This window comes from Malaya genurostris, chromosome 3, assembly GCF_030247185.1.
Source record: "Malaya genurostris strain Urasoe2022 chromosome 3, Malgen_1.1, whole genome shotgun sequence".
NCBI lineage: Eukaryota > Metazoa > Arthropoda > Insecta > Diptera > Culicidae > Malaya > Malaya genurostris.
Genome location: NC_080572.1, coordinates 11,463,919 through 11,486,716, shown reverse-complemented (window position 1 = coordinate 11,486,716; position 22,798 = coordinate 11,463,919). Strand labels below are relative to the sequence as shown.

Here is a 22,798-nt window from a genome sequence, read left to right as displayed (position 1 = left end):
TAATACCGTTTTCGTTTTAGAACCTACACGCGGGCAACTCTGAATCCGAGTAAAACGAACACGTGTTACGCGCCCTAGACAACAACTCATATAAAAAAGAAAAAATAAACAAACTCGGCTGGATGCGTGGTGCGACCCGAGAAAATTTTCAGAGCGAAACTACGCGATTGGAGTCCGATCTAGAGCGACACCAGGTTGCTAAAACAAACTCATCAAAAGTTGTTTTGGCGACTCTGTGTCAGCTCTCGGGCTGCTCTGATCAATAAACGAAAACGGTATAAGATAACAGCCTTTCATTAGCCTCGACTGACACTCTCTAAGAATTCATTTCTCACAGGTCATCTTTAAAATTATTTCTTTTTTCCGCTGTCGTCCCAGCTGTGGCGACGGCTGCTTGTCAAACAACCGTCCCGACAATAATTTTATTTACGTGAAGCATGAAGGCAAGCACCGAGTTGCGGCGCGGCGATTGACTGCCGTAAGTCATCGCTATTTAAAACGGGGAAAGCAAACTTTTCCGATTGACTAGAAAAAGCTTTTTTTCTTCTTGCACTGCATTTTTTATTCTGTAGAAGCTCAACCCGAGATACGAACCCTACTCTGTGAAAATTTGAGATGGTAACAGTTAGTGCTATAATAAAATTTAAGAGTAAAACACCAGGAAAAAATCCGATTTTCAAAATTCTTTTAAATAATTGCACGAAAGTACAAAATTCTTCCAAAATATTTGCTAATATTGCATAAGAACTGTTTTCATGGTGATGGAACTCGAATCGAAAATAAACATTATGGAAAGTTTATACTGGACAAATATAGATGTCGCCTCATGTATCAATTCTGAATCAATATATTTTCACATAGTAATTGTTAAATCTAGTACAAATACATGTTATGGTATTCACACACAACATCTACTAAAATTGAACACATAATATAAAATCTTAAAGTTCATTGATAGGATGATGACCGCTAAGTCTATGAATCCTTCGGTTTCTCGATCTCGAAAATCGGTGCCACAAACATAGGAAGCTGCTGCAGCTTGGCCTGTTTCGCCCGGTAGGCCCTCAGCAGAGTGAACGGGCGGATCGAACAGAAGTAAACAATCTCCGCCAGACTGATCAAGCTAACTCCCATGAACAATCCAAGTAGGCCACCGCAGTTGGCAAGGAAATCTGTCACACCGTAAAGTTCGCTTCGTTTTGAAGTTATGAACTGCGATTCCTTAAAATAGATAGTCAAACGGGCCAATTGCAAGCTGAAACGAGAGAGAGATAGAACAAACGAAGTGACTGTGGTATGCGGACAGTTTCAACTCAGCTTGCTGTCATTACCCGGGATACTCGTCAAGTGGGTGCTTGTAGGCTTGGAACAAATTTTTCCAATCCAAATCGGCCTGTGAAATCTCCGCATCATACTGTACCGAAGTGCAACCCGGCAAGCAGTCGCACGTGCTTCTGTGGGCGGACGTTTCATTGACGCTATGCCGGACCTCTTGTCCGGCCAGTTCGTCCTCGGCTTCGTTGTAGCAGTCGATCTTGCTGGCTCCGCAAACCTTGGTCTGGGCATCGCGAGGCATCGAGAACTTGACACAACCGCAAAGATTCAGCGTGTAATTTGTAATACATTCTAGTTTGCAATTTTGTTGTGTGTACACTTGGAAGTACTTGAGTCTACGCTCGTGGTTGAAGTAACACTGGCGGCTTCCAGCGGCATGAATTATGGGATGAAAAGAACAAACGAAAATATGTTTAAAAAAATTGATGGCTCCGTAAAGTGAATAAATGAATCATTCATTTTCACGTTGTTTTTTTGTATTCATTGTTATTGCTTCTCTTACCGGTGCGGCGCGTAATGACGTAAACCATCGGAAGTGGTTATCATCTGTGGTTTTACCGAGATGATCACCTCTTGATGGAGAGGCACGCGAAAGTACTGCTTGGAAACTTGCGGATACTCACTGGAGGTGTGCAGAAGGATTTTGAAGCCCTGTACGGGACCCTGATTGGTAGAAGGAAAAAAGAAAGGAAAATGGCATATTAGAAGATTATTCTCAATGTTAAACACACCGTGCAAACGGATCAAGTCATGTTCATTCATGTAAACCGGAATATCAGGAAACTGACATTTCATTTTTACGGAACAAAACAAGGTTTAGTTCGAAATATTTTTGCCTTTGTCATATAGAAAGGTTATGCAAACCGACGTTGAGCCGTGGCCCGAAATTTCATTATCTCTACGTTTCGTCTTCGACTCATCGGTGCATAACAGTTTATGTTGAACTGGAAGGACTTGGTACTTCGGTGCTAATTATAAGTGTATTGCAAACGGCACTTCACGTCTGCCTAGCAGTTCATGTTGAACTGCAGGTGGCATAACAGCTCAACAATAACTGACGTTTTCCAAAACGAAACGTGAAGATAACAAATATTCAAAGTTTTCGACTAGATAGCGTTGTTTAAAAGATTTCTTTGAATAAAATCATAATGAAATTCAAAATGATCATATTTCACTGCATTCAGATACATTGTTGTTTTGACAGTTTATGTGACGTTCCTACTCAGTATTGTTTGGCAAATCATCAACTCCAGAGCAACGCTTCTAAATCGCGGAAATTTATTTTCAAAATCAGTGTTCAATTAAAACTGTTTATATAGCACTTCGTGAATTTTATGGTGAACAAAATTGTCCATCTGAGACCACCATAAAGAACGTCATTACCAAATTTCAGTCTATATTTACTCTTTTGGATGCCAAGCCATCGCCATCGAATGAGAAGAGGCTGGTGGAGTCATCGGTCTTTGTTTCTGAAAAATGAGGGAGGACGACGCGTTACCGTGAAAGGAAATCGATATAGAACCATGATCAATGAATTTTTGTTACCAAATCTTCAAGATATGGATATGAACGAAATGTGGTTTCAACATGATGGTGCCACTTGCCATACTGCGGTCGAAACAATGTTCGAATTGAAAGAACATTTCAACTATAGCATTATTTAGACAATTGGACCTGTGAATTGGCTTATCCACGTTCGGGTAATTTGACGCCACACGATTTTTTTTTCTGGGGATACGTGAAGTCATTGATTTAGGTGGATAAACTAGCAACGATTGATGCTTTGGAAACCAATATTCAACGTGTCATTGCTGAAATACGCCCTCAAATACTTGAAAAAGTGTTCGAAAATTAGATAACCAGAATGACCTTTGAGAAAAATAGACGTGGCGGCCTCCCAAAATCATATTTAGCCGTTAAATGTCAAAAAATTATCTACCAAATAAAAAAATTAACCATTTCAAAATTTGGCAAGCGTTATTGCCTTTCTCATATAGAAAGGGTATACTAACACTGCAAAAACCGACTTTCGAACCGAGGCCTGGAGGGCCGAATGTTATATACCATTCGATTCAGTTCGACGAACTGAGAAAATGTCTGTGCGTATGTGTGTGTGTAACAAATATTTTCTCGGAGATGGCTGAACCGATTTTCACAAGCTTAGATTCAAATGAAAGGTCTTATGGTCCTATACAAAGTTCCTGAATTTCATTTGGATCCGACTTCCGCTCCGTGATATGCACCAAAAATGTGAAAATTCGATTTTTCTCTTCGATTTTTGAAAGAAACCAAGGAGTATAATCAGGGCCGGTGAGACGTGTTAAGCTCAGGTGGGTGATTTTACGTCCCGCCGGGAACGACCCACTATACCGAAGTATTTCTTAATTCTAATGGAAATGACATTTATCCCTTGAAAAAAACAAGGTCGATTTTATATTAAGTTTTTGTTTCGATATAACTTTGCATGAAACGCATTAATTCGAAGTTTGAAGCGTTCTCAATATTTTGTCTTGAAACAAAATTGCGCATTTGTAGGTCGAATACGACAAAAAAAACTACTGTGTTGACGTAGGACTATACAACTAGCTTCAAAATCACTGCCAATATGTGTTTTGAATATTAAGGCAGCAGTCCTTTGTGTTCCGTATAAACTTATTTGTGTCTGCGAATTTTCGAAATTATTCGAATTCCATGTATTGATAAAACATTGCTCTTTGAAGATTGGTTGAGAGGTGTTACGCGTACTCGCATCCATTAAAAACAATGATTTGTGATGCAAAAAATAGTGCGAAATGTGGCTTAAATCAGTCAGTCGGAAAAATTGGTTTTCAAGTTTCGATAATCGTGACGGATCAACGCAAAATCCAATGTTTCATGAAATTAGGTGTGCTGAGATGGTTAGCAGATCAACTCAAAAATCTGAGCATAAAAATGGTTCTTTTCAAAAGGGTGCCGAGTTCGCTTACAATAGAACAAAAGCCACAACGCATCAACGATCAAGAGAGCTGTTCGTTGCAATTGAAAAGATTTCTTGTGTTGGTATGAAACAGTGGACGAAACATGGATCCACCATTTTCTCTGGAGTTTCAGTCCGAAAGTAGCTGAGACAGTCGCCGGTATATCGAAAATCAGTTAAAAAATGGTTAAGATGTAGATGTTTGAAACCTAACCACTGTTTGTGGGCAACCCGACAAAGTTCATTTGAGCAAGTCTTTTAGTAACATAACTTTCACCTTTCATCAGAAAAGTCGTGCTTAAGCATCTCATCAATGCAAATCACTCGAGTCTCTGACGAACTTATTGTTTATGAGAATGTTGTCGCAAGCAGAAAATGACAACTTCTGGTTACATTTCTTTTGCCGGCTCGGAAAGATAGTAAACGGTTTTTCCGTACTTAGATACAAGATACTTGAGTGATTTGTATTAATAACACAACAACACATGGGCCGCAAAGTCCCGGTCCTAACACATAGATGGTGCTAGTTTCATTGCAATCACCCTTTTTTCAGTTAATACTAACCTTTACAAGACAGCTTTTAACATTTCATGATATTCTATTCATTAGTTTATGAGTTATTGTGCTTATTAGCGCTACTTTTGTTATTTTTAGAACAATGGATCAAAAACAATTTCGTGTTTTAATTTTACACTGCTTCGTGATGGGAAAAAATATCGTTCAAGCGAAAAGTATTATGGAGACTCCGTTCTATCAGAAACAACAATAAAACGTTGGTTTGCTGACGTTAAATGTGGTCGTGAACAGCAACTGATAAACTTCGTCGAAAGCACCCGAAAACACAACAATCAGCTGGAAAGGATATGCGTGGTGTATTATTTATCGCTTATCTTGAGAAAGGAAATACCATTAACAATGAATATTATATAGAGTTATTGGAAAATTTGAATGCTAAAATTGCAAAGAAACGACCGCATATGGCAAAGAAAGAAAAAACCTGTTTCATCAAGACAACGCACCGTGTCACAAGTCAATCGAAACAATGGCAAAATTACATCAATTGAATATCGAATTGATCCCATATTCGCCAGATTTGGCTCCCAAGGACTACTGGCTATTCGCAGACTTGAAAAAAATGCTCACCGGTAAGAAATTTCGCACTAATGAAATGGTCGCTGAAACTGAGGTCTATTTTGAGGCAAAAGATAAATCGTTCTACAAAAGTGGTATTGGAATGTTAGAGCGGCGCTGGTATGATTATGTTGCCATTGATGGAGATTACGTTGATGAATAAAGTTAATTTTGAACCAAAAAAATCGTGTACTTTTTGTTAGGCCCGGGACTTTTCAGTCCATGTGTTAAGCTTGACTCTTCTGGCAGAAGGTGAAAGTTTAGTTACAAAACTGTTTCTGCTTGCTCAAATGAACCTTGTCACATTTCACCTTACTGTTGTATATCTTCACGTTTTTTATCTACCTTGATTACTTGTATTCTATACTTTAGATTTTATTTATTGTTATTGTAACAATTACAATGTTCTTATTGTTCTAAATAATACTAATAATACCAATGTTTTTCGCTTGGAACTTCAGGTGGGTATTGATGGTACCCACCTGTGGAATTTTCGGGTGGGTAGTACTACCCACCGTTCCCACCTCTTTCACCGGCCCTGGGTATAATCGAAGTTGGTTCGTACGGCCACGAACAAACATGAAGTACAAACTCTACTAGTTTTTATTCAAATTTTGAAAATTTTATACGATTTTCCCATCGCAATCTAAATGACGTCAACACACACACACACACACACACACACACACACACACACACACACCTCCGGGCCGATTTTCACTGGTAGGTTTTTCAAGTGATTGCATAACCTTTTTATATAAGAAACGCAAAAATGTGATCATAATGTCACTTACTTTTCTCGGAGATAGTTGAACCGATTTTCACAAACTTAGATTCATATGAAAGGTCCCATACAAAGTTCCGGAATTTTATTTGGATCTAACTTCCGGTTTCGGAATACATAAAAAATGTGAAAATAATGTCACTCACTTTTCTCGGAGAAGGAAGTTCTTAAGATGCCATTAGAATATTCCAATTTTCATTCAGATCAAACAAAGTTCCTGCTAGGACGCCATGTTCTTGTGACCAACATCTTTTCAGCAAAGACGAAAACAACGAAGAAGTATGTAAACATAAATAAAAGTTTGCTTATGCTAAATACCTGTGATTTGTTGAAACAAAGTTGATTTTTATATGCTTGATCATATATATGATGATTTTCTTCATTTTGTTTACCTTGCTCTCAGTGACTTGTTAGCTTTGAAACCCCCGAAGGACCGAGATGTTGGTTACGATAGCACTAGCTAGAGCGCCTTATCTTTGCCACCGGGCTGGATCAAACCCCTTGTTCCGTAAATAGAGTACTCAGTATGAAAACGTCAATATCAGGAATACTTTGTTCATAACCTACCTCTTTATATTGGCTAGTGATTTACTCTAGCTTGCAGACCATGAGACTATGTAACCAAATAAATCATTGATAGTTCCATAAATGATTTGCTGAATTTTATCCAAGTCCGACTGCCGGTAAATTTTTCCCCAAATTCAAATCGTGATAGAGAGTCGTAAAAAAATCTGTAGGTCATATTAGTACATGATTGAATGAACCGAATGTAACTATGCCGATATCCAACTTTCGGTTTCGGAAGTACCGACAATAATAATCAAATATGATAAAATGGAGCTCACTTCACTTTCTCACATATAGTTGAATATATTTTCACTAACCTAAATTCAAAGGAGTGTATCAATGTAGTAGTATTATGCAACAGAAATCTTCAAAACTATTTTCTGAACTTTTTGAATTTGTTGTATTTCAGGGAATTTCTACTGTAATATACAGGAGAAAATGAAAATGAGAAAGGCATCATTACACCACTAGGTGGATTGAAACAAGTATATTTAAATTTCAAATCAGCAAGCTCTTTAAAAAAATCCCCTTTAGAAGAAGCATCACTTTTACAATGTGGGAAAGGTTGTCAAGTTCGAGACCCGTCAAAGGAAAAATATATCAATTATAGGAGCTAGATATTAAGGATATACTCAATAAACAACTTCAACAGCAACAGTTCGCATTCATATCTCATCCAAGTCAGTCGATAAAACAAAATCTTTTTCTGTAAGGTTATCTCAAGTAACATTTTCAATTTAAGTAAATACTTGTAGCTCTTTTGAGTGTTACATCAGAGATCCCGAATGGAAATCTAAATTCTGAAAATGAATTATGAACCTGAGTCCTAATATTGAACCCTCGACTTACTCCTGCATTCTGGAATTGGATTCTGGACCTAAATTTTAGATTCTGCACTAGAATTATAGAATTTGATTCTATATCTGAATTATAAATTTGAATGCTGCAACTGTATTTTAGTTCTGGGAATGTATTATGGACCTTAGATCTGAGCTTTTATTCAGGACCTGGATTCTGCATCAGATTTCTGGACCTGAATTGGGAGTCTGGATTCTGGACCACAATTCTAGGACTGTATTATGTATCTGAATTCTGGACATGAATTTTAGTTCTGTATTCTGGAGTAGGATTCCGTAAATGAATTCTGGATCAGAAGCTAAATTTTAGACCTGAATTTTGGTTCTAGCGTCTTGGAATGAATTCTGGCCCTGGGTTCAGAGCTTTAATTCAGGACCTGGATTCTGCATCTGATTTCTGGACCTGTAATTGAGACAAGAGTTCTGGAAAGGTATTATAGAACTGGATTCTGGACATGAACTCAGGAGCTGAATTTTGGACACAAAATCCTAGATTCTGCACCAGTACTTGAATTCTGGAAATGTATTTTGAACATCAATTCTGGAACAGGATTTCGGATATGAATTATGAAATTGGACTCTGCACTTGGAATTTGGAAATGAATTCTGGATCTGGATTCTGAACACTGGATCTGAATTTTGGGCCTATATTCTTAACTTAACTTCGGAGTAGAACTCTGGATCCTGAATCTTGATTCTGCACACTTAGATTTTATAACAGATTTGCACAGATGAGTGCTCGGTAATCGTCTCAGAAAAATGTATAATTACTATGAATTATTGCCGGACTAGCCAGTAGAAATTTCGCTTTTAGTTCGGCAAAAGTGATCATGAATTGCCAATTGCTAGTGCTCATTAACGCCTCTACCTGTAAATAAGCAGATATTTATAAGTATATATGCATTGTAGATAGCTTTTTATTTCACTTATCTTTGCACGGAATATACAAATCTATTTCCTCAGTCAGATTTTTTTCTAGCTCCACGAGCAACGGCGACGTAGTGCTTTGCAAAATCGAAAAGAGACATTAGACGATAAGTGCCTCAACGAGTTTCAGTAAAAGCTAAATCACTGTTCGAAATCTCGGCAAATAAATTTACTGATTTCGGTATATTTGTTGTTTACTGACAACTTTAACGAATTTCGGAAAAGAGCATGTGAATTACTGAAGAATCAGTAAAATGTCATGTTGCCGATCTAATTCGGCATTTCAATATGTCGAGCTCGAGAATCGGTTTTAAGTGTGTGGACACGGATTTTGGACCAGAATTCTGGATTCTGGACTTGACGTCTAGATCTTAAAAATAAATCTGGATCTGGTTTCGGTACCTGAATTCTAGACCAGAATTCTACAATTGGATTTTGTATCTGAACTCTGGACATAAATTCTAAATCTGTTCTGGAATTGGATTTTGTAAATAAATTTTGAATCTGGATTCTGAATTGAGAATTGGATTTTGAACTTGGATTCTGGTTCTAGAATCCGGAGTTCTGGGCTTGACTCCTGAACGTTAATTCAGAACCTCGACTCTGTATCCGATTTCTGAACTTGGATTTATAACCTAAAATTTGGACCAGCATTCGGGACCTGAGTTCTGTATCTAAATAATAGAACTGGATTTTGGACATGTATTCTAGATTTTCGCCCAATACTAGGATTCTGGAAATGAATTTTGGACGTGGGTTATGAACGTGAATTGAATCTGTACCTAGGTTCTGGAAATGAACCTAGATTCTAAACCCAAATTCTGGAACTGGATTCTGAACCTGAGTTCCAGAGCTGAAATCTGAACCAGGACAAAAAGTTTTAGAAAATATTTTTATTCGTTTTATTTTTATTCGTTCATGCTTCCCGAAGCATGCTATGATTCTGGATAAAGACTGGAAAGTATGGACGCAACCAAAAACCGCTGCCATTTCGCAATGGTTCAGAATCTGTCAATTTTTATGGCTGCGTCCTGTTTTTTACACTCTTCTCTAACCACTTGTGCAGTTGTTAATTCGTTTTCATTAGTTTGTTTCGAAATGTGTGGGCTTTCAGCAGAACAACGTCGAAAAATTGTGTACAAATGGTGCACAGAACGCGGACTGTCACTGAGAAAGATAGCAAAAATGGAAGGAGTAAGTGAAAAAACCGTGCGAAATGCAATCAGGAAGTTCGGTGAGAATAACACCTTCGAGGATAAACCGAAAACGGGTCGATAAAAAGGTCCTGCTAACCCTCAGTTGGATAAACGTATACTGAAGGCGTTCGAGCAAAAGAAGGAGGTTTCAGTTCGGAATGTGACCAAAAAAGTGGGCACATCGAAGTCAAATGTTCTTCGTGCTAAAGAACGTTTGAATCTTCGAACCTATAAAAAGCAGAAACAACCAAAACGTAGTCCGAAACAAGAAGCATCGATCAGACCGAGGGTTCGAAAGCTGTACAATATGATTCTTGCTGAAAATGTGAACTGCATAATCATGGACGACGAAACATACGTGAAACTCAATTACAAATCCTTGCCGGGACTACAATATTGTACGGTGCGAGAAGGACAAGTGTTAAACCAGTCCGAGACATCGATTGAAGTCGAAAAATTTAGTAAGAAAGCTATGGTCTGGCAAGCAATTTGTACGCTGCGGTAAGATTTCGAAACCCTTCATCACCACTGCTCCAATGAACAGCGAAATATACATCAAGGAATGTTTACAAAAACGACTTCTACTCATGATTCGAAGCCACAAGGATCCTGTTGTCTTCTGACCAGATCTTGCTTCTTGCCACTACTCGAAATCAACGATAGAATAGTATACTACCAAAACTGTCACTTTCGTCTCAAAAGACATGAACCCACCAAATTGCCAACAACTTCGACCAATCCAGGAATTTTGGGCATTCACGAAGGCACATCTTAGGAAACATGTCTAGGCAGCCGAAACCATTCAACAGTTCGAAAAAGATTGGAAAAAAGTGTCAAAACTTGTCGCCAAGAAGTCTGTACGGAATTTAATGAGGAACGTTCGCGCCAGCTAGTCTACAATGGCTAAGTAATGTTGGGAATAATATTCTGTTGTTGTAGTCTAATATTATCAGTATATCGAGTAAAATTTGAATATCTAACACTTGTGAATTATTTACAGCGAAATCAAAGTGCGTCTATACTTTCTGGGACAGTCTTTAGATACAATCAGACACAATCTATACAAATGTTTGATATAAAATCTAGGTATTTTAAAAACTATCCATGGTGAAATTATACCAAAATCAGATACATTTTGTGTTATTTAAAATAAAAGAGATTTGATGCAGTTTTGATAATCACATCTGATCGGGATATCAGTCCCATTTAGTTAAAATTTCAATAATTTAATATATTTAAGTATTAAAATATTAGAAATGTATTGCAAATACTTCGTGCAATAATACCGATATTTGGCATTTTGAACCGTGGTTTTCGCAACATGCCGATTTTCCACATGGAACTGATATGCAAGTATGAGCAGTATAGCTGAAACATGATTAGTATCAAGGCTCCGAATCTTTGTATGTTATACATGTAGTCCCACGTCAATGAAAACGCCATTTTGAGTGAAAATCTTGGAAGCTTGGGAATCGGAAAACGAAATTATTTATGGAACTCGTTTTATTGATGCGACGTATTTACCATTTTATTGCACTGAGTAAAGTAAATAAATTTCTTAAGAGCCGCTTTGCAAAAAACTCCTATGATATCCAAATTAATTTTTCATAATAGGTGATCTATAATCATAGCTGTTCTTGTGGAATAACCCGTAAACTAACCAGAATGTCGATAATTTTATAATCAACTTTCTACTAGTTACTATTTGGTTTTATTTACAAATAGTTCAACTTGTTTTTTTTTCTGTGAAAAAAAGTCTGAATCAGCTAATTTTGCTATTAAATAATGAAATCTTTAAACTAGAAAATATCAACGAACAGTTTCAAGAAACTATTTTTAATTTTCTCTTAATATTGTCATTTATAGAAGCTCACCTTTAAAATTGAAACTTTAATCATTTATCACCATGTAACTCCGGAACCGAAAGTCGGCTTACGATCAAATTCAATATCGGTTTATAGAACCATGACGCCATTTGTTTGAATCTAAGCTTGTGAGAATCGGCTATGCCATGTTCGAGGAAATTTCTTGCACTTATTACCCGGAACCGGAAATGGGATCCAGATAATAATATTTTTTCTATAACACCGCTAGTTTTTAAAACGGTGTGCAACCATCTCGAAAAACATCAGCGAGTCGAATGGTATATGACATGACCTCTGTTCAAAGGTTTGATTTGAAGAGTGATTTCAAAACTTTCCGATATGAGAAATGTGAAAAAACACCAAAACACTGAATATAAAGAACGAACTATTCAATAATTTAGCAAATAATGGATAAGTTCTCTTTCGAACGACTCAGTAAATGAATAGAGGATTCCATTCCGATTTGGTGTGTTTAATTTGAGGATTTTTTATAAATAAAATTAGTACATTCCGTTATGATCCAGTATTTCTAGACATTTTTACATAGAATGAAATAACGAATACAATTGCAATAAAAGCAACATCAGAATTTCAAAATGCCAATGACTTACCCTGCACAGATAGTCCAAATCGTACTGGTAAAGCATCAGCAGGATGTTGAGTCCTCCTCTGGCGCCCGCCCCCAGAACTCTCATCGGGTAAGTATCGATAATCGCATCCTCCCGGTAGCCCGTTTCCAGTGTCCACTGTGGTGAGGATTTGTTTGCCGTTACATAAGGATAATCCTGCTGCAGAGCCTCCTGCCTCAGTAAATCGTCAGCCCCGAGTGAGTTGAAAGTATAGCAAAAGCCTTCTTCAGTCAACGTTTCGGTGAAGAAGTCATCGCAGTAGGTCGGATTGTTGCGCCATTTGCAGAACATTAACATCTCCCTGGCAGATACGGACCCATTCCGCAGCCAATCCACACAGTCTGGATCGAAGTCCTGACCCAGTGACATGTTGGTGAAGATATGAGCGTCACACACCTGGGCTACAGCTCGCAAACGATTGAAACTGCGAAAAATTATATTATCGTATGGGAACCTCTATCATGAAAACTTATCTACCTCTCCTCATCCATACTGTCCCGTTCGGTGTCGTTCAGTAGCATGTGATACGAGGTTGTAAAGTTTAAATATTGCGATTTCACCTTCGTCTCTGGACAAATGGTCACCGCAGGAAACGGGATTTGCCAAATCGGAGTGCTTTTCTCACTGAAACTGACAATAACCGGCGTCTGTTCCCATTTGCGGTAAACATTTTGAATCAATCTACCACAACCGTACAGCGATACGAAAAACATAACGATCCACCAAATCCTGAAACAAAACATATTTGCACTATGTACAATTGTTCCAAAAGAGTCCTGAAACCAGCCTACTTTTCGTAAATTGTTCGCCGTTTGCATGCAAAATATTTTATCCCGTGAATGGTGCTATTCGAGCAATACTCCAAGAAAAGGCCCTTCAGTCCGCGATAAATCTTTCTATTATCGATGGCATCGATTGCCTTCAACTCGAAGTTGCTCACCGAACGAGAATCACTTTGATACATTTTGGTAATCCAATGTTCTTCCAACCGTTATCAACGCCGATATACCTGGAACTGAGAGACATGTTAGACGTTGGTGTTGGTTTTTATGCTAATCTAGATAATTAGAAATGTAATTTTGCAGCACGAACGCATGCTTCAGATGTTACTCCTGGGATCGCTGCTCCTACTTTCGGCTTTGAATCGAACAGCAGGTTTCAAAATGTCACCCACACCGCACCACAGGGTGCAGGTTGTGCTAAAAAAATTAGATTAACATTTTTTCTAAATAATTCATTTTGCATATGCTGCAGAGCAATCATCCAGAAGCTCCTTTGGGTATTTGCGAATTTATCACCCATCAGATTCACGGGGTGCTCTTTGTTTACTGCTAGTCGGTTGCATCGATGACATCAGCCATGTGTGAGCCGTGGCCTACTAGGATGCGACTACCGCAAAGCGGCATGACGGGAAACGAGTTTCGTTGATATGAACAATGAGTGCAGCTAGAATCAGGAATCAGGAGGGAACACTGCGTTGCGAATGCGTTGAGTAATATGTTGTCATTACAGATGCACGAATACATTACCTTAATCGAGGTTATAAAATTACTACAGGGTGTCGCGCAAAAAATTCGAATTGAAAAATGCAATAATAAAAAAAACTGTTTTATAGATTTCAATGATTGTACATTTGGAAATCGAAGACATTAAACAAGTTGTCGAATAAATGGCACATACTAGTAAATGGTTCATTTAATCCACAGTTTGTTCTGGTGGAAGGTAATTTCATAAAGGGATCGTAACGCAGGCTATGACGATGAATGTCGAAATCAATTAATTGTAAGAGTTCGGAACAATCAATACGTGATTGTAACAATTGGGCTATGAAAACTGCTGTTGAGGCTTCAGACAGTGGAAAAACAAACCAGGAAACCCGCAAAGAAATCGGGAACCGTGGAAAAAGGCAACAAACAAGAGTGTTTCTTATGTAAAACAAATCCAATAAATTCAATGGAATGGTTTTTAATGACCGCACGAATCGCCGTCCTGCTCGTTTTACCCCAAATTCCCAGAAGTTTTAGGGTTTTCTGTAGTATTTGTTCTGTAACTTGAAAAGAAATCGAATGCGGGCTACTGCAATAGCTTGATTTTATGTAAAAATGTATGGAAAATCTAGTGGAAGATTGTACACTGGCCGCACGAAACGTTTTGGTGGCTTTTTTAACACGTCTTCCTTAAATCTCGGTAAAACTTATTGGAAGCTCACTAAATCTAGCTTATCTTATGTAAAAAAGTCTGTAGAATCGAATGCCAGTACTTATACTGGCCGTACGAATCGTTTTGGTGGCTATTTTTCCCCTATAGAATCGAATTCTAAAACTTATACTGGCCGCACGAAACGTTTTGGTGGCTATTTACCCCATTTCCTCCAATATGTGAAATTTCCATCTAAATAACCCTTAAGTTTTAAACGAACCACGTTGAAAGCATACGAAAACTATCTTATATTATGTAAAAAAAGTCTGTAGAATCGAATGGAAGAACCTACACTGGCCGCACGAAACGTTCTGGTGACTATTTTACCCCATTTCTCCACTTCATGATATCTTATTGTAAATCGTCCTTAAATCTCGGTAAAATAGTCATCAGAACGTTTCGTGCGGCCAGTGTAGGTTCTTTCTTTCGGTTCTACAGACTTTTTTACATAAGATAAGCTGGATTTAGTAAACTTCCAATAAATTGCATATCGAATTGAAACAACAGCGAATTGATTTTTTTCTTTTTTATATTGTTGTCAAACAGAAATGGCCATTGATGAAGGTTGGAATCGATCACTTAGAATTATTGACTGTATATTTCATTTAAATAGGAAATGGGATTAAAAACGTCGTCACTTCTTTTATTGATTTAAGCATCTTCGACCATATTTCCGCCGGTCTCACCTCTCTGGATGAAAACCGAGCATGAGATAAGTAGTAAATAATGGTGAACAGCAACCAACAGTTCTATTGCCAATAGCGCATTCACCAGCAACGGCACTGGAATCCCAAATATCCAGTCGAATTTGGAGTGTCCTCGATATAGCACTTTTAAGCTTTAAAAAATGAGATACAACTTATTACGGGCCCGAATAGCTTTTTTGTGATCTGTGTGTCTCAATTAGGTCATCTCGTGATAGAGCTTTAAATCCAAAATTGCTTAGCAGAAAATCTTTCTCAAAAGATTCTATTCCAAAGCTACTATACTCCGATACTTGTTGCTCTCGTTCCAATCCAAGGATTGATGATATTACCTTATTAGAACTTCCCGTTCGCAATTTGAACAAAAATACGACTAAATCTTTCTCATTGACACCAGCATATCACGAAGCTCAATGATATTTGGCCATTTTAACCAGTAAAAAGCTGGAGGCGTTCCTCTGAGAGTGAATAATCACTTACTGAGTTGATTGGTACACGAGACGTCATTATGTATTCTCAGATATTTTCTGGAAAGTACGGACCTTTCTACACAATATATCCAGAAATTGAATAAATCGATTCAGCGAATCAAGTTTTTTTAATAGACATGGTCGATAAAAGCATCACCTAAAATTATGGAAAAGGTTATAACTCAAAAACGAAAAACAACGCATCGCTTTTTTATATCTGTAGTTGTTGTAAATTTTAGAATAAATATAAAAATATATAGCGCTCTCAGTCTACAAACCATGAAAACCATAATAAAGATATTCGATTGACATTTTCAAACACAAAACTCCAACTTTATCTTTATAATTCATTTTTCCAGAAAACTATAAACATCCCTCGATAACATATCTTCATGATAACTTTTGACATTGTAATGAAATTTTCATTCTTTCTTTCATTATTATTTCATTACATCCATAAGCAACACGTAAAAAACTAACACCCGCTCTAGTTCCTGACTACCATAACCGAATTTCATATGTGTGATACTCGCGACGTTCATATATTACTACCATTTATATATGAACCACATACCAGTAAGTTCTTGCTTTGTAGCTTTCTAGGTTATAGCCGAAATATGATCGTGTCTGTATTATGCAAAGGCTGAAACTCATTTCCTCCTTTTCGTTACTTTGATTTCTAAACCCTGCGCTTGAGTTGTATAAACTACTAGAACAAAGCACCATGCGTTTCCTTCTTACAGAACTGGATGGGATCGCATGGTCGACTACTACTGGAACAAAGCACCATGTGTTTCCTTCTAACAGAACATGATGGGGACGCATGGTCGACTGTTATTTATTTTTTAGAAAAAAAAATCCACATTTTTTAAAAATATGAAAACATACCACTTTAACATGTCCAACAATTTTTCATTTATCACCAAAAAATAAAAAAAATTCGGGGTGGTGCAAGAATTGGAAGAGGGAAAAAACATGGAAATTTAAATATTTTTAAATGGAAGAAATACATCTTTAAAAATTTTAAAAAAAATTGTAAACCTTCCCCATAATGCCTTAAACATACCGGATTATTTTTAAATAATTCGAAGGAGCAATAGAACCACCCTAGCTCTGTCAATATGGCAGTTGAAGGGTTGAAACTTTGAGAAAATTGTTTCCAGTCTATGACCTTTCGAATGTGGTATAACAAAATGAATTCTATTTGAGAGCAGAGCTCAAACGATGGACCTTTTGGGTTTCATATACCACTTTTTAAATATAGGTTGACGAGTGTTAAAATTTTTCAGACTACCACATAGGTGAGGACGCGAAAAAGGGCGAAACCTTTATAACTGGTTTCGAAATATTTCTTTATTACAGGGTTGGTTTGTAAATTACCGAATATGTGCCGGAAGAGCTGGAAAGAGAGATCAAAAATTCCAAAACGATCATTTAATCGAGATCTCTGTTACGACTGAACAATTTTTCATAAACTTAAACACATAGAATCATATTTACATCATCTGAGAATGACATATGCAAGCTTTAATGACACATTTTCACAATTGACTACACACGTTTTGTGTGATCTGTAAATTTATTTACTGCGTAGATTCAAATGAATGGTTTTATGGTTTTATCAGAGGCTTTTGATTTTAATATGGATATGATTCATAAGCAAACTCACGTCGATTTAACCTTTACCCTGCACGCAGATAAATGGAGCTTGTTTGAAATAACAAAACAGTAGATTTTCAAATTTGATTTATATCATTTTCAAGCTAAAATATGATTGTTTCAAATCAATTTTCCCTCTTACACATGAACAATTATCTCTGTTTGATGTGTAGCAAAATGAGCTGATTTTATTGTTGAAATTAACCACCTATTTATTGCATATCAACAAAAGTAGAACTGATTTTATTGGCATTGGCATATTTATTGATTTAATTCTGCTTTGCCGTTATGTTAAAATAAAAATTTACTGTTTTCACTCGTGAATGTACAGAAAAGTTTGTACGCGTTTCATAAGTAAAATTCTATCTGCTTGTTTCATTTGCATGTAGCTTTTAAACAATTTAAGCGTAAGTATTGATAATGATTTTAAATTTGATCAGTATCTAACGAGAAAAACAGATTTGAAAAATAGCAGGCGAATACAATTATGCAATGAAAACCGCGAAAAAGTTACCGCAGAGACGGGGCTCGAACCCGTAGTAATTGATTTTCAAATTAAACTACCCTGCATGTGAAAACACATGAATAGACAGCCTAATTGACTAGAAGAACCGAGCCTGCATCGCTGTACTCGGGCACCAACTATAGTCATATCTCTATGGTAACCCTTCTCTTCACATTCCGCTTCGCCGTCAGATGCTGATTTGAGATTTTGTTCTGGTCTCTTTCGTTACAAGAAATCTTTGATGCTGGATATCTCCATCTTGACTGGAGCACCAATGATTCGGAATTCTATACAAAGGTATATAACAGAGTCTGATTGTAATATGTAAATAATCGGAAAATTAATAATGTAAGCAATTTGAATTGTTAAATAATATAAAAATCCGAGAAAAAATGTATCAAAACCAACCCTCCAACTTCTTTTGAAAGAAATCATTTTACTCTTGAAAACAAAACAAAATAAACGATTTTAACCCACAAGAGCGTAAGTTGAAATACTTGTCATTTTAAGTTTATATCTAAAGTCATTGTATGTCAAGAAATTGGCACAAACGCACAAGTTAAATATATGTTATTTTTCTCAAAACATTAGTTTGTATCCACTGAGAAAATATCAAATATCTAGTCTTGTAGTTTCCAATGACAATATTTACTATACTAAACCAAAGGTTCTATTGTCTCTATTTCAATAAAATAAATCGTTGCGTGAAACCCTAATTTAGTTACTATTAAAATATTTTTCTTTGTGTGTGTGGTTTCGTTTCAATAGCCGAAGGAGTTATGGTTAAAATGCTTCGAATGAATAAACAAAACATAAACAAACAATGAGACTTACATATATTTAAGTACATATTTCAGTGTCTAAGCTTTGATCAGACGATTATTTGTTAGTATTATTTGTTCAATTGTGGAGTATTTTAAAACTATATTTTAACGAATATATCACATTTTTATTGTTAACTCTATCGCTTCTAACAGTCAGTAAAATTTAGATCCACGCATCCTACTAGTGATGGAGAGAACGCTGGATTGAATCCTTCTCGAGGGCTTATCCTTTTGCCAATGTTTTCTATACATTTTCAAGAAGTTTCATAGCCACCAATGTTGGCTCTAAAAAAGGAAAAAGTTTTACTTCTTGTAGTCGTTATAAAGTAAAAGTAAAATAAAAAATCTGTATAATTATACAGTATACAGCAGAAGCACAACTGAATTGAAGAATTGGATCACAAATAATTTTAGTTTGAGTTTACTGATCCAATTCTTTCTTATCAAGATACAGCTAAAAGGGCATTCGATGATGTTATGCTCAAGTCAATCCATTCTACATTTTAAAAACAAACTCAGAATAGAGGGACAAACCTCATGTTTAATTGTAATAAAAAACGAAATGACACGTTACTAAAAACAGGATTGTTATTAGCATATTAGCATCAAGGTTTTGCCTTAACCCTTTTTTGACCAAACTAGATTATCAGTTTCTTCTGAAAAAAATTCGGCTAACTGTTCGAACTAACCAGATTGTTTTCTATCGAAGCATCGAAATCCTATCACAGCAACCATTGGCAATTGATCGTCATCCCAACGAGCATCGGCATGAGAAGAAAATACACCACGCAGTACAGCAATCTTCCACGTCCCGCCTGCTGCGATTCATTCCGTTCAAATAAACCACGCGCCGACGCAGATTCGAACCTGTCATCTCCCTTCCCAGTAACGGTCGATCGGGCTGAAGCCGGCATTGCTCTGATAGTTGCGTACACGATCTTGAGAGTCTCCATTTAAATTACGCATCCGGTATCGCATAATTTGAAGGCAAACTGGAAGACGAAAAAAGGGGTCCGCATCGAATCCGCACAGTACTAGCGGAGAAAAGACACATACACACAGCGATGCAGAAGGGCCCGCATTCTTCCTCGATTCCATCGGGTTTTGTGCGCAATATAAATCAGTCTTCTCACGTTTTTTCACGGTATGCTTGTCCCTCTATCCATTATTGCTTAAGAAATGGCATCGTGGACACGGGGGACGAGCTTCTTCCCATTGTACTTGATTGTCGCGGCCTGCTCTGCTATGAAAGTGATGTAGTGTGTCTTCAATTACACACACGTCACAGTAGGCTGGCTCGAACCGCACACCGCTCCGTACATCGCCAGGTAAAGAAGAGAGATACAAGGGGAAAAGCATAAAAGCAGCAGCAACATACTGCTCAGCTCGATCGTGGGAAAAAATATTTTTCTCATGGTTCGAAAAATGCGAACAGCTTGCCATCACAGCCTACTCTGCTACGCTCGGTTCGGCTCGGCTGAGTTTGGGTGGTGACGGATGGTGGAAGAGAACGGGATCAGCAGCCACCAAGCCACTGGGCCGGCGGCATGTGCTCGATCATTCGCTGCTCGTTGGTTTGTACTACTGGCTGAGTTCTAATTGGAATTAATAACAGCTGCTGTTTTTTTTTCCTTCTGTCCTACCGGATTGCTACTTTGACGTCGACAATGGGTGGTGGGTGGCGCGGATGACGATCGGATAACAACATTTAACACGAGGTGAAGAGGATCAAGCGGAAGCTTATTTTTTTCCTCTGTTTTTTCAAGACCATGAACGAAAATCGTTTGGTAAAAATCGAAACATTCAAGGTCGCCTGTAACAAAGTGCTTTCGGATATGAAGATTTTTTTTTAAATTATAAGAATGAATTTTAATTTTTTCAGAATATTTTTTTTGTATATTTTTATTTTTTTTTCTTAGTAAAGATTTACCAAAGTAGCTTTTTGATTTTCTTGATTTGCTCATGTCAATCACAGAAATTGCAACAAATTGCGCAATTTGTAAACAATCTAATAAGTCTTATTCGAACAAACATCTGCTGCTACTGGCTAAAATGTTTCTGAACTAAAATGCAGAAATAAAACAGATTCTTTCTCAGCGAAAAAGCACTAACAAAAGATAACCTTAAGACCTAGTCCCTAAAGAACGGTAATATCACAAACTCTTAAACAATTAGAGTGAAAAAAGTCCTAACGTCTATTAAAGCTATACCCATACGATTGATTGTTTGAATAAACTGTTTTTTCGTCTTTATCTTCTCGTGTTTTGAGATCTCTGGATTGAGGAATTTGGTTGCGTTTGAGTGATAAGTCTTGCTGTCACTGGTACCGGTTCCATTCGTGATTCGAAATTTACGGTGTAAAATCGAGAAGATTTACCACGGTCGCCAAACGGACTCCTGAATCTTCAGCAGATCGGATGTGGGTTGATCGCTGGAGCCATTGGAGCACTCACTGGGGTTTGGAGATGGACTGTTCGAGTTTTCACTGCCGGAACGGAACGACTGAGGTGTCAGTGGCATCTGGTAGGACTGTATATCAACCGCAGATGACGAGGAGGTCGAAAACGGCGAGATCGGAGGGCTTTGCATGTTCTGTTCTACGTGAACGGACAGCGGAGAAACTTTGTCCATATCGTTCAGGCGGTGTCCTAGATGTGTCATGAGTTTTGTGCCAAGTTTGATATCAACTCCAGCGGTAGAGGCCAGACAGCGGGAAACTTCGTTGGCGGCATGGGTGAATCCGGCGCGGAATCGATCGGCATCAATGACTGGGTTGACGGTCAAACGTTGCTGCCGACGTAGTTTGTGCAGGTGACGAACGGTAAGTTCCAGGATGTCGGCTTTCTCCAACTTGGAAACATTTTCGCCTTCGGATTGCAGAGCCGATACCATCAACTCTTTCAGCTCATCAAGACAACGATTGATACGAGCACGACGCTTCCGTTCCAGCATCGGCTTCATCACCTTACGGTACTGATATGTCCGGGACAGTGGTTCCAGGGAACTGGGCTGTGGGATTTTGCCACCCATCGTTGGTTCTGCTACCATATTTGCGTACACCATTGTATTTTGTTTTTTTTTTCGTTACTCGCTAGAACACTTCACGTATCCTTGCACTTGCTTTACTGGTGTCCTTTCTGCGTAACTACACTTCACTTTCGCCAGAATGTTTTGGCTTTTGTTGTTTTTTTATCGGTATTCGAGGATATCGCACTCTCACGAAACTGTTTTGGTTTGCTTTCTGTTATTCCTTCAGCGAACACACTGAACTGACGAAATTCCGAAAGACGAGTGCGTCTTTATTTTTCGTTTACTTGAGAAAACTGAACGTACGTTGTGAACGATACGAGAACGAGATGTGAAATGAAACAAAATCGCACCGAGTCCAGCTTTTATACTCGGAGCAGCGCCGAGCGAGTCGTGGGAACCTAAACTCAACTGTATTTCCCACACGAGTTTACCACCTGCAAATGCGATCGTAACCATCTGTCGCTTTTATGTTTTCTCTCTCATGCTCTCTTCGTTCGTGTTCTCCGTTCCTGCTTCACGCGTTCTACTGTTCGCCCCTTCCTGTGCCTGGCTTGATGGTCGTTGCTGTTTGTTGCTGCTAGGCCTTTCCGACCACTCCATCCCCGTCGTCGTCCCCGTCGCCATCCTACAAACCGAACGGCAGCTAGCCCTGTATAACGATATTTTTTGTTTAACTTCTTCATTATACGAAAATATCAGTTTAACTTTTTTCCTTCTCTTCCCTTCTGGTTTAATATGACTAGTTTTTAACACATTGAAGCCTAGATCGATAGGGCACCATTAGCAGGAGCAGCAGTAACAGCACCACCAGAGAACAACATGACCAACAGAGCATTACTTCTCCTAGTTGGTTGGTAACCGGAGTAGGAAAGGAAAGGAGAGCATTGTAATCTCGTTCGGAAAACAAATGCCCGCGCGCTTAGCACACGTTATTTTTCCGAAACTTTCTCACGCTCGGCTCCTCCGGCTGTCGGTTAGTGGCTGCCGGTTCAGCCAAGATCTATTTGGGCTGAGTTGTTGATTTTTATTCACTCGCCTCGTCCTCGTCTGTTTCCGTCTGCTCGTTCTGCACACCACCCAACCCGAACCACAGCAGCATGCCGCGATGCGATATGTAGAGTTGATTTGACGATCAACGGCGGCAAGCGACCGCTCACACT

At 38.0% G+C, this 22,798-nt stretch overlaps 2 protein-coding genes across 2 annotated transcripts; both read right to left on the bottom strand.

Moving 5' to 3' along the window:
• Nucleotides 1-836: 836 nt before the first annotated feature.
• LOC131436805 (pickpocket protein 28-like) lies at nt 837-13,251 on the bottom strand. The gene is made up of 6 exons (XM_058605728.1): nt 13,039-13,251; nt 12,725-12,976; nt 12,230-12,671; nt 1,838-1,998; nt 1,332-1,700; nt 837-1,255 (listed from the first exon to the last, which is right to left on the bottom strand). The coding sequence occupies exons 1-6, from the start codon at nt 13,209-13,211 to the stop codon at nt 976-978; spliced, it is 1,677 nt and encodes a 558-aa protein (XP_058461711.1). The 5' UTR covers nt 13,212-13,251; the 3' UTR covers nt 837-975.
• Nucleotides 13,252-20,520: 7,269 nt separating this feature from the next.
• On the bottom strand, nt 20,521-21,981 carry LOC131437670 (enhancer of split mbeta protein-like). The gene has a single exon (XM_058607168.1). The coding sequence runs from the start codon at nt 21,669-21,671 to the stop codon at nt 20,982-20,984; it is 690 nt and encodes a 229-aa protein (XP_058463151.1). The 5' UTR covers nt 21,672-21,981; the 3' UTR covers nt 20,521-20,981.
• Nucleotides 21,982-22,798: the final 817 nt, after the last annotated feature.

Bases quoted from the DNA above. Each gene is read 5' to 3' on its own strand.
- LOC131437670 (XM_058607168.1), bottom strand. From the start codon at position 21,671: ATGGTGTACGCAAATATGGTAGCAGAACCAACGATGGGTGGCAAAATC.
- LOC131436805 (XM_058605728.1), bottom strand. From the start codon at position 13,211: ATGTATCAAAGTGATTCTCGTTCGGTGAGCAACTTCGAGTTGAAGGCA. The intron at 12,977-13,038 runs GTAGGCTGGTTT...GTTTTGTTTCAG, and splicing joins CGGCGAACAATTTACGAAAA to GATTTGGTGGATCGTTATGT. The intron at 1,999-12,229 runs GTAAGTCATTGG...TCTACCAATCAG, and splicing joins ATTTGGACTATCTGTGCAGG to GGTCCCGTACAGGGCTTCAA.